At 41.0% G+C, this 12,371-nt stretch overlaps 1 protein-coding gene across 3 annotated transcripts in view; it reads right to left on the bottom strand.

Moving 5' to 3' along the window:
• Positions 1 to 12,371, bottom strand: part of LOC146526191 (neural-cadherin-like) — a 381,462-nt gene that overhangs the window by 78,319 nt on the left and 290,772 nt on the right. For all 3 annotated transcript variants that reach the window (XM_085183449.1, XM_085183576.1, XM_085183527.1), the window contains exons 29-31: positions 10,069 to 10,190; positions 8,262 to 8,385; positions 1,096 to 1,276 (exon numbers count right to left, since the gene is read on the bottom strand). In XM_085183449.1, coding sequence (XP_085039575.1) covers positions 1,096 to 1,276; positions 8,262 to 8,385; positions 10,069 to 10,190 — 427 coding nt within the window. The remainder of the gene's footprint in view (positions 1 to 1,095; positions 1,277 to 8,261; positions 8,386 to 10,068; positions 10,191 to 12,371) is intronic.

Genomic DNA, 12,371 nt, shown 5'->3' with positions numbered 1-12,371 from the left:
TAAATAGAGTTGTTCCTTCCCACTGTCTCAAGTGCTTGCTAAAAGGCGGTCACTTGATAGTTGGAGTCTCTCTCTGCTATTTTAGGCCCTTTACCTTACAATACCTTACAATAAAGTATCTTCAGGAGACTGTTGTGATTTGGTGCTATGCAAATAAAACTGAAATGAACTGAATGCCACTAAAACTATTTTAAAACATTAACTTCTGGCATTTCCAGGTGAATAAAGTTGGCTTATTTTCCACAGTTGCGCTTTCACACATGCAACACGCAGCAGGAAATAGTCCGCTTTCACATGTGTTCAGACATCTAGAAATGTGATGCGTCGTGGCGCCGCCGGGATGCAGCAGGTGGTAGGTGCCACACATCATACCCACGTGTTAGTGTTAATTGCACAGCACACACACAGGCACAAACTTACATTAACACAAACTTTGCATACGGGAGTTGGCAGGTTAAAGAAAACGTCTAGCCTGGATGTATTTGTTCACATATCCAGCTCCCCTGGATAGCTCTTGGAAAAGTTCAGGGCTGCTTGTGTGAAAACAGCTTAACTAAAGTGCTCCATGTTTGTAGTTGCATCCTCGGCTAATTTATGAAATGCTTTGGTTCACCCTCAGCTGCTGCGTCCTTTGCCGTAGTTGTTGTGGCCTTGGAGCCACACGGCTTTTATTCTGTTTTACAGTCTAGGTTACCCGGTAACAAAACGGGGTTCTCGTCAACAATCTTTATGGGAATGTTAACCGTAAATTTTCTGACAGCCATGTTTACAATAGCCTTGAAGACCAAAACATTACACTGAAAATAAAGCTGCTCAGGATCCCTTGAAGCTGTTGGAGGAAACAGCCTGTACCATGTGACACAGCTGAAGTGATAAGCTGGGAAGGACGTGTGCATTTTAGCATTTAGAGCGATTTTGTGATAGCACAAACTCCTCCAAATATGTGTTCGTTTCACATACTGTAATCTGACATGGTCAACGAGGAGTAAATGATCTTTGAGGCCACATGGATGATTTTTTCTTTTTAATGTTACAGTCAAGAACAACATTTTATTGCATAATGTAAGACAAAAATAATTAAAAAAATTGGCATACCTTCTTCACACTGGTGTCCTGTGTATCCGGGTATACACTGGCAGCTGAAGGAGCCCCACTCACCGTGACAGCGACCCCGGTGGCCACAGGATGGATAGCCCATGTTGACACAGCTGCTATCTGTGGTCAGGCAGCCTGGAGAGCTGGACTGCGAGTCGGCCGGGGAGCCCAAATCATACAGCTGAATGGAAGAGATACAGGGGAGGAGATGGGAGGATTAGTAAATTTAGAGAAGATGAGGGGAAAGGCAAAGCTGAAGAAAGGAGAAACTGGATATGAAGTGAAATTGGAAAAATATAAACAAAGAAAAACAACAAGAAAGCAAGAAGGAAAACGAGGCGGAAATAGGAGGGAAGGAAAAGTGGAAAAGTTGAGATGCGAGGAAGGCAATAGGGAGAGGTGCCAAGAAGTAAGTAGCTTACATACAGAAGGCAAAAAGGCAAAGTGACAGCAGAGAAAAGGGGATTAGGGAAGACACGGGACAGACGTATAAGGGGGTCAGCAGCCAGAGGGAGAGTCGGAATATTCGAACGAGTTAAGTAAAGTCAAAGAGAATGAAAATGAATCGATTGAGGAAGAAAACTCTAAAATACGCTGAAAGACACAAACTCAGTCTCTTTCTTTAAATTGTCATCTCTCAGAGTCTCTCATCACAATGAAGAAACCAAACTCTTGACCAGAGAAACAGCATGACCACCTGCAGCGAGAGCTGAGAGGACAGAGGAACCTTGAACGCTTACAATTGGATGTCATAAAATACATTAATATGTTCAGTCACCTCCCTGCCAGGACCAAACTTTATGAGTTGTTTGTGCCGCAGAGAGGATGCAGGAATGTGAACGATTGTAAAGTGAAATGAATCATGCCATCAGGGAGCTGCTGATTGGTTCTGACCTCCAGCAAAGAGGGCTCTTATTGGCTGTTGACCTTTAAATGCTACAGCTCCACAATTTTCTGGGGTTGAGCTGATCATGTTGATCGCCAAGGACTGAAAGACAAACATCTGCATTCTAAAACACATACTGGCGCGTCTGCCATTGATTCGACTGAGCGTCGGCGTCACTCCAGTATGTGTGCACGCGTGTGTCTCTGAGCACGGCACTGGCTGATGCATGAGCTCAACTCACAAATACAGCTGCTTCTTCACGAATAACAAATTGTGGCTTGAGCTGAGAACAGTGTCACACCCCCACAAAGAGACGCAGCAGGATGCCATATTTGGCACGATTAATTTCAGGTGTTGGGTATAAAAATGTCTCAACCTACACAAAGTGAAAATACATTCTGAATGAAAAAGCGTGAAGTGAGTGAAGAGTGAAGTTTCACCCAAAATGTCTGAACCTTGAAGCGCTTCAGTCACATCTTGGAGGAAGTGATAATGAAGATGACTGACAATGACACGCAGAAGTCAAGCATAATGTCACCTAAACAGCATGAAATGAGTCTTTATAAGTAATATTGAATTCAAATTTACAACATGTGGTAAGGCGATGTCGTTTAATATCGTTAAAAATTCTTTTTTCTTATTAGTTCGCCATCCACATGTAGTTGTTGGTTTTATTTCAGTCCCTCACTTGTCTGAAAGAAGGTATTTTAGCTACTTTAAATTGCTCCCAGTGTCCATGCCTGCCAAAAGCAAAATGCAATACAAGGCAACATCTAGACTATGATTTCCTAAAAACATACAGAACTTTTTTTGCTGAATATATATTTTGGTGAAATGAGAAAACATCATCTGTCCACAGTGTTCTGTAACTTCTGTTATGAGGTAAACTTTTTGCTGAGAAACTCTGTAAATCAAGTTTCGAATCGTAGCTAGTAGCACTCAAAAAGCTATTAGTCATTGTGCTGTAACTGCACACCTCCCTACTTAACAATGTAGTGACAGATATGTCAAAAGCACAGAAAACCTTAAAGCTGTAATGCTACTCTGAGAGCTGAAGGGAGAAAGGAAAGCAGAATAATGATAAGACGAGGATGGAAAAGTGGAAAACGGACAAAGGTGAGTGACAGCAGGGGTAAGAGAGGCAGAGAGGTAGCTCCAGAATAGAAGCATATTAAAAGGAAATCATTTCCTGTCTTTTTACGTGGACACAACCTCACTATTACCACCGGGTTACTCCAGTCTCATTTCTCCTTTTAATTCATTCACCTTTTCCTGTTTAGGTTACATGCAGCCATGCACCACACTTCACTGGTTTTGATTAAGACAACATGGTATGCAATGTTAATTTAGTCAATGGAAACTGTGATGAGAATTTTTCAAGCCAAAAACTTACTTAAATTTGTACCTTTGTACTGGTAGATTTTCATACTGAAACTATCATAAAAAATGTTCAAGACATGAGAATGAACCATGTTTGCTTTGCTCAGCGGCCTTGCAGATTCTGTGGAAAAATTCAGCAGCTTCTGGATAGTTTTTTCTGTCTCCCAAAATCTCTCTACTGGTTTACTAGCTTGGTTTCATAAGAAGCTCCTTACTTTCAGTAACACTGTGTCTGTTAGCAATGTGATCTGAGAGTTTTATACATATAAACTAAACCTGTGTGCACATTACCGTGTGAAGAAGCAGCAGAAGACAAACATGCAGGCTGTAGCTAACATACATATAGGCAGGTAAGATGTTCTTTAGATTTTCCCAAAGTACTGAAGAATACATCAACCCATCTACTCAAACTAAATCCAGACAGGATTTTAGAGAACAACTGAAAGAATGATGTTATGGATGAGCTGCTACTCTTCAGTAGAAATAACTGTGTAGCTTTGGCAAAGCTAATGCTAATGCTAGCTGACCAGGGTCAACTGTGATTTTGTTCCAATTAAGGATCGACTGATTCGCCAATTCCAGGTTGCAGGCAGGTGTTTTTGGAATAAAGTGTTATTTCTGTAAATACATTATTAATTTCTCTAAATAAATAACTTATAAAGGACAATTAGTATATAGTTCCTGATGCTGTCTTCACTCCGCCTGTGTACAAAGATTCAAACATGCAGCTCTGCTTTTCTGTATGAGCAATTAGCCTTAGGGGTGGATACAGAGGAAAATGGTGACGTGATCTTACAGCTTTGAGGACTGGAGGTACAGACATTACTTTTATTTTTATTTAATGAATGGGCAAGAGCACAATGGTGAAATGCAACTGCATCCAAAACGGAAACAATAATGGTAAATGGCCTGTATTTGTATATCGCTTTTCTAGTCTCTAAGGACCCCAAAGCGCTTTACACAACCTGTCATCCACCCATCCACACACTGGTGATGGTAGCTACATTGTAGCCACAGCCACCCTGGGGCGAGGCTCCCAGACACTGGCGCCACCGGGCCCTCTGACCACCACCAGTAGGCAACGGGTAAAGTGTCTTGCCCAAGGACACAACGACCGAGACTGTCCAAGCCGGGGCTCGAACTGTTTGTGTTGTTAGTTTTGGATTCGTACATAAAAACTAAAAGTCATGATAACGTTGCTTTTGTTCACATCGTGCCGCGGCAGTGAGCTAGTCTGTGATTCCCACCCGTACTGCCGGTGAGGCGGACATATCAACATCAGCTACCTATTTACCTCATCGACAGGCCCTCACACCCATGCAGAAACAGATGATGTTGCTATAGCAACAAACATGACACACTTGAACATTTTGCAAGGAAAGGAACAACAACACCAGAGGAAAAGGAAAAAAAATAAAAATCATACAATGCCGGAACATGTCCATCAACATTATTAATCATCAGCACGCCTACTGTTGCATGCTTTTGGGGATTTATTATACTCATGTCCGCCCACACGCATCATGCAGATTCCTCTCATTAGTACACAGTGTTTGTGCAGCCTCCTGCTGCATCCCTGGCTAAGGTAAACCACACTAACTCCAAGCCTTCAGCACTGCAGAAAGACAGACTTATATCCTTTAATATCGCCGCTCTTGAGATTCAGCATCTTAACAGAGCTTTCAAATTGTCTACTGAATGGATACAAATAAATTGTGTTTATAGAGACAACAGTTCTAAAAGCCACCCCTAGAGGCCTCGTGGCTCCTCACACCTAACCTGAGTGCTGAACGAAAGGATGTTTGAATTGACTGGCCAAGGTTGTTTTTCATTTAAACATAAGTGTGCAGAATAATAACTGCTCTTTCCCACAAAACACCTGGGTTATTACTTAGCAACACACAGACACACCTGCATACACAGAAATGCCTTATTAGTAGACTGAAGAGGAGTCCTTAGAACATGAGTGGACCACAGGAAAAAAGAAGGAAACACACACACACACACACACACACACTAAATGATGGAAACTTGTCAGTTGCACAGTTTTATGTGTTTAAAACTTCTGCATCATGACTGTTTTTTTTTAGCAAACAACCAATTACTATTTAATGCTGGAAACAGAGGATGTGTCTGCAGGACACCGAGAGAGCGACACATGCCTGGTAATGAACCCGTTTGTGCTGACACTGACCTCATTAAACGGAACATGTATTGGACTAAAGTAGTTGGCTCATGATATTAGGCTCACATTATTGACTGTTTTTATTGGTTGGCTGGTCGGGCTAATCAATTAACTCAGCGGTCCTAGCGCATTAAATGCTCATGTGTACCCGGCTGAAGGCAAGCCACAAGTAACCCACTCTGAGCCAGCTTTCAGTGTTTTCCCTGTCCTCACTACTTCTATTCACACACACACACACGCACATTAGAGAGTGACCATAATCCAGACAATGATGAACAGCAGTCTCACAGTAATTCTCTCAACACTGAGCCATATAATATACTCTGTTATGACTAGTGAAATATAATTTCATAAATTATTTAGAATATAATCTTAAACTGTACAAACCAATCTCCATTTTATACCTAGAAATATGATCTCCTCCACGTCCATTATGTGGGGCTTATGTGCTTTAACTCTAAGAAAGAAATCCATCATACGCAGTGCTGGCATAATGCGATGGAAGCGGAATCAGCAGGAGAAAAACTATTTTGCTCATCTGCATTTAAAAGCATATCAGGCCTGTCCACATAAATTTCCTGTGATGTTTTTTTAATAAAAGTGTGCATTTAGTCAAAATCTTCCACTCCAAAATTTGAATAACTTCCCTGAAATGGTCCAGCAAAAATACGCTACTACCCGTTGTTCACTTCTCTCACTTAATTTAAATTAGTAGCTGCAGCAGATTGCAACATGCAGTCAAAACAGAACTGGGTGATTTTATTTGATTTTAAAAACACTGTTGGCTTCCAGCAATCATGAAAAAAGATAAAAAGGATAATTGGGATAAAGAAATTACTATTTCCTTTGTTTTTAAAGTGAGTCTTTCCTTTTGTCCAAACGGTAACCTCTGACGCACACGCCAAAGTGCCACAACTACAAAGTTCCCCTAATGGACATTAAAACTGCCTACAAAAGTGAGTCTACCTGCAGACTTCCCTGTTACAAAGCTATGATTTGATTGGCTGCTATAGGTGAATGGCTATTTTTAGGGATTGCTTTACCTTACTGGAGTCACTGAACTGACTGAGAGCTATCTGACAAATAACATGGCTGTCTGTCTGTGTGATGCAGCTTGCTAACCACACTAGCGACATTAGCTAGCTGCACTAGCGACATTAGCTAACCACACTAGCGACATTAGCTAGCTGCACTAGCGACATTAGCTAACCGCACTAGCGACATTAGCTAGCCGCACTAGCGACATTAGCTAGCCGCACTAGCTACCGTATTATCTAAATATGGTAACATCTGACAACTAACAAGGTGGCAGCCGACACCCTCACATTATTGCATACCCCAGAAACCAATATGAGAGAACAAGTTGCCTATGTAAATCTTTTATACACTGTTAGAAATCAAGTGCACACCTTTTCTTTACAGCTTTACCTCCATTAACCCCAAACTCAATCCAAGTTAGCTTCACCTCCAGGAAAGATGATGAAAGGTCTGCTACCAACAAAATCTATACAAAGGAAGTTTAACTGTGGTGGTTATTAACAGATGCCTCTAGTTGTGCTCGTCTCTGGATCAGTTTGGAACACCTCCTTCCAGCAGGGCGCAACGAAGATGTCGGTTGGTGTTAAGAGTTTAGTTGCTCACCCTGTGAATACCACACAAGCCTCCCAAGGCAAACAAGCCATCTACAACCTGGGGCACCCTTCAGCACCTGAAGACATGCCATGGTAGAGATGGACTAGCACTACCCAACAGTTGCACATGTCTGCACCACCCTACCAAAGTATCCTATGCCCCCGTTACCTTCAGATATTAAGACAATATTGCCCAAAATTCTGATTATACTTTTCCACCAGATTGAAAACACATCTAACTGTGGAGGACAGTTTAAACGAAGTCTAAATCATAAATGCCACTATTGAACAGATGCAGAGTGAGAATGTGACATTATCACAAGCAGCGAGTAACAAAGGTAATTTAAAAAAGTGTAATAGGTAACACAAAACCTATTTGGAGCTGAAAGTCAAACATCTTCCAAGCAGACCCATTTAATTTATAATTTTCTGCCATGTGAGTTTTGATTATCAGAGAACCCACATCTCACACAATCTTTGGCAATCCAGTCTGAAAAGCCTGACATTTATGTCTAAATACCAGTTAAAGCAGCTGAGGCTCAGCAGTTTTAGATGGACAGGGGCAAAATTTAGCAGTCACAGCTTTATTTGATTCATAACCAAAAATTGTAGCAAAACCTGCAATTTTAACCAAAATTTCAGGCTTCAGAAGACTGCAGGTTCACACGAGGCTATCATAAGAGAAGCCTGTGTTCATACAGAAATGATTTGGATTTTGTTGGGGCTGGGCTCAGATTGTCATGGCTGAGTATAGAGTCCTTGACTTTTTAACTCAGGCAGAGCTGGTTACTTGAAAGTCTCGATTTGATGTCAGACTGGGCAGGAGGGGAAAGGTTCATATTCCATTTCACTCTTAAAGTGCATGTGTGTAACATTTGAAATTTCTTTGAGATTACAGTTAAAAGCATAAAAAACCCATCTCTCACATGGCACAAGGGGACTGTGAATGTCAAAGCCTGTTATTAATCCATTTATCAGCTGGAGTGCAGGTGTGAGTTTAACTTTGCTTGCATACTGGTGTGCTAATGGTTGTGTGGTTCTGTATGGGTGTGCGTGCGTGCCATTGTATTATAAAGTGTGTTACCTTGCTGTCCACGATGAGGTTACGGACGCAGCCGGTGAAGTGTTTGTGCTGAAGCTGGGGGTAGATGTATGGGATGTCCTCGTTCACACCGCCGAGCTGAAGCACCTGACTCATGTTCAGGTGTCTAAAACACACAGCGGGACAGAAGCATTCAAAAAGCAAGAAAGGATGAAACAGAAAACTATAAGACTGCAGCAATGAGAAAGAGTTTTGAAGCTGCTGCTTTAGCACTTAACAGTCTTATTTTAATCAGCCGTTTGCAGTTCAAAATAGGAAATCGAACACGTTATCAACAAACAAAATCTGCTGGTTCATTCTGCTAAGTCGCCTAATTAAAATGTGGCGTAAATCTTCTTTTTACTTTTCTGGATGCCCCCTTATTTTCTTTTTCTGTCTCTTTATGAAAGAGAAGTTGCTGTTCTAAAACAACAACAGTCTTATTCTCCATCTCTGATTGTCGGTGTTGTCACGAGTATCCACAGTCTGTGGAAGAATCTCAGAGGACAGACGTTCGTTGTCCAGCAGCAAGAGTATTTTTAATTTAATTTAATTAATCTAAGTTAATGTGTTTGGGGCTACAACCACGTCCAAACAGCAGGCAGACGCAGGGGAATGGCAACAATCACTTGGTAAACATAGAACGCTGATAAGAGCACTACAATTACAGCCAAACAGTAAAATTAGTTGTTAATATTAACACCATACTTCAATGGTCTATGGGGCTGCAACGCTAACTGCAAAACTTTGGATAGTTCTTTACATTTGCAGTTACTTAAATCAGCGGTCCCCAACCCTCAGGCCACGAGAGCTGTGTCTCTTATTTTTAAAGAAATATTTACACGTTACCATAGCAACCAGAGAGCATTAAGGGGCAGAGAGGAGGATGCTACTCTCAATGTTGTTGGTGCATTTCAGGAGGACGCTTCTAATAAAGTCAATTCACGTTTATTATTATATTTACAAAATACCACAATTTTTGTCTTGGTCGTATCATTTTACTTTGTTATATTTATCGGCGACACCTTAAAGGCCGGTCCGTGAAAATATTGTCTGACATTAAACTGGTCTGTGGCACAAAAAAGGTTGGGGACCGCTGGCTTAAATGTATATATGCATACGACATCCCATATAAACAATGGGATGTCGCATTTTCTTAAATGTAAATGTTGTAGATTTTGTGACACTGAGCCAAATAGTTTTGAATAATTATCATTTTTACAATTACAATAAAGCTTACTGGTAGATTTTCATAGTTTGTATCATGAAACAAATATGGTTTTGTTTTTTTAATCACATGTTCTGTATATAAACTCATAAAAGAACACAAACAGTTTCTATTAAATCTGGTGTATAATTTCTTTTTGGGTTAAATTTGTTGTTACTTTTGCAAAAAATTTTAGGTTTTATGGCAAAGAGAGAGCATACAGTCTCATCCGGCTATTTTACAGCGTAATACTTAGTTCCCATTATAAAATAAATGACCAACGCAGCTGTAACTTTCACCATGCAAAGTGACAAGACTTATTTTGTATTAAAGAAACTGCAAATGTTTGCGATTTAGCTTTTTCTTCGGTGCAGACGGTCACACAGCACTAACAACCAACCACTGCTGGGGAGCATTCAGAAGTAGAATCAAGCCACCATGAAAGCAGCAGAATCCAACTTTGAAGGACACACTTTCTCTTTTTTGCAGTCTTGTTGAAAAATGGGAGCCTGCTAACACATGGGCCAAATTACAAGCAAACCAAGTCTGAGGCAGTGAGAAAGTCCGTGGTGTGCACGCATCTGTTCAGCTGCTTCTTTTTACCTGTCCGTGTTAGGCGTAACACCCATCACTTCACAGGAAGAGTGATCTTGAGAGGTCAACCAGCTACCCACCAGCTCCTTCACCGCTGCCCCTGAGCATCGATCCAGGGTGAAACGTACTTCCTGCAGAGAAAACAAACCAGGACACATTGTACTCAAATAATGCTTCAATAAATCACAAATAAGTCATTTCTCTGAACTGTAACGAGTGTACTTTCAGCATTATTGCCATGGTGATAACGGCATCCGACTCATATTTCTTTCATTAGTGCGTGCTGCACTGCTCTGCTGCATGACAGCTTAAACATGTGGACTTGCCTTAACAAGAATGCGATTAAGCAGAAGCCACAGCAGCTTATTCCAGTTAGCTAGACTCTTTATTCCATCTGCTGTTTACCTCTCAGTAAACATGCCTCCTCCTTCCTGTAGTAATTAGTAAAGTTTTAACCCAAACACACATGCTACCCGATGGCTCGCATCACAGGAAAAAAAAAGAATAAAACATGTAAGAGGGCTGAAAATAATTTTTGGGGGAAATCTGGTCCATTGCCTTAACCTTCCAAAAAAGTTGGCGCTGAAATCATTATAATTACTCGGCTGGATAAAAAGCCTGTATGTGCCAGCGCAGTTTCAGTCATCAGCGCGCTAAAACACAACACCTTTAACTTACTTTTCACACATCCACGATAAAAGCTTTCAGACATACGTCAGGAACACACAGACAAAATGTCATTATGCTTGGTAATACCAAACACAAGTATTTCGATTTTCTGTCAGATATTGAAAGTTATAAATCAGTTAAAAGAAGACAGCATAAAGGCAGCATAAAGCAGCATTTATGTGTTGTTTTGTTTCTACACCTGCTGATATCACCTCTGTGTGAAAACAGATTCCAAATATGACGCCTACGTCATTCATTCGAGTATGCTTTTGGCACGTTTTTCTCATATTTAGGGCGATCGTGGCTCAAGAGTTGGGCGTTCGTCTTGTAATCGGAAGGTTGCCGGTTCAAGCCCCGGCTCCGACAGTCTCGGTTGTTGTGTCCTTGGGCAAGACACTTCACCCGTTGCCTACTGGTGGTGGTCAGAGGGCCCGGTGGCGCCAGTGTCCGGCAGCCTCACCTCTGTCAGTGTGCCCCAGGGTGGCTGTGGCTACAATGTAGCTGCCATCACCAGTGTGTGAATGTGTGGATGATTGTGTAAAGTGTAAAGCGCTTTGGGGTCCTTAGGACCAAGTAAAGCGCTATACAAATACAGACCATTTACCATTTATTTACATCATTAATAATAATAATAATTTCACTGTAAAACAGGATTTACATGCAGCGATAAAGTAACGTAACGTAAACAGTACGTGTTTGCATGATTAAACATTAATACAAACTCTGTATCAACAGCTAACGCTGCAGATTTTATGTAAATAATTTATTTTAGTTTAATCAAGTCGTGTTCCTGTTAGCAGGCCGTGGTTTACTTATTTATCAATGTGATTCCTAATGAAGGACAGCGAGACAATGGTTCTTTGGATCTATCGTTTTCACAAATGTTACTTAATTTGAAGAAAACAAAAAAACAAAAACACTGCTCTCGGTTCTTGGCTGCTGAATCACAGAGTAAATCTCCCAACAACAGCTCTGTCCTTCCTGCTTTGGATCTCATGCTGTCACGCAACCAGGTTGGATAAGCCGCAGCTGACTATTCAGGACAAATGAATAGATTCACATGTGATTTAGAATAATACCATTGTGGTGCAGAATAATCCTCGCTGTAATAACAAAAGTCTGAATGCGTTCTAGTGTTCACACGATTCCGAATAATGCTATCGCATTACCCGAAAGTCTCCCTGCATGCTTTCGTTTGGCTGCTCTCATTCTCAATATCGAACAGATTTCCCTGTGTTTGTACGTGTGGTGATGGGGAGCTGAGCCTGAAGCGGTTTTCCTTTCATTCAAAAGAAATAAAAAAAAAAAAAAAAACTGTGAACAAAATTGGTGTTTTCTACCGAATTGAATCGTTTGGCAAAAGCCATAAATGAGACACAAATTTCAGTCACACTAGTGAGCAGCGAGAGTGAACGCTCTCTGACGGCGTCTCCTTTCTTTTAACCTGAACTCAAGGCAGCGTAATAAGTGTGTTTTTGAAGGGCGGTCTGGGGAACATTGCAGGTCTTTGAGTAATGAGCTAAATTAAGCCATTTATAAATTAAGGGTGACATAAGTGTAATTATTCAATTTTAGGTTTTTGAGAGGCCTCTGATGGAGCTGAATATGAAAAGGCTTCACACTGGCTGTGTGTGTAAAAAAAT

Source organism: Neolamprologus multifasciatus, chromosome 1, assembly GCF_963576455.1.
Source record: "Neolamprologus multifasciatus chromosome 1, fNeoMul1.2, whole genome shotgun sequence".
NCBI lineage: Eukaryota > Metazoa > Chordata > Actinopteri > Cichliformes > Cichlidae > Neolamprologus > Neolamprologus multifasciatus.
Note: the sequence above shows the minus strand (reverse complement) of the source record. Positions and strands in the feature narration are given on the sequence as shown.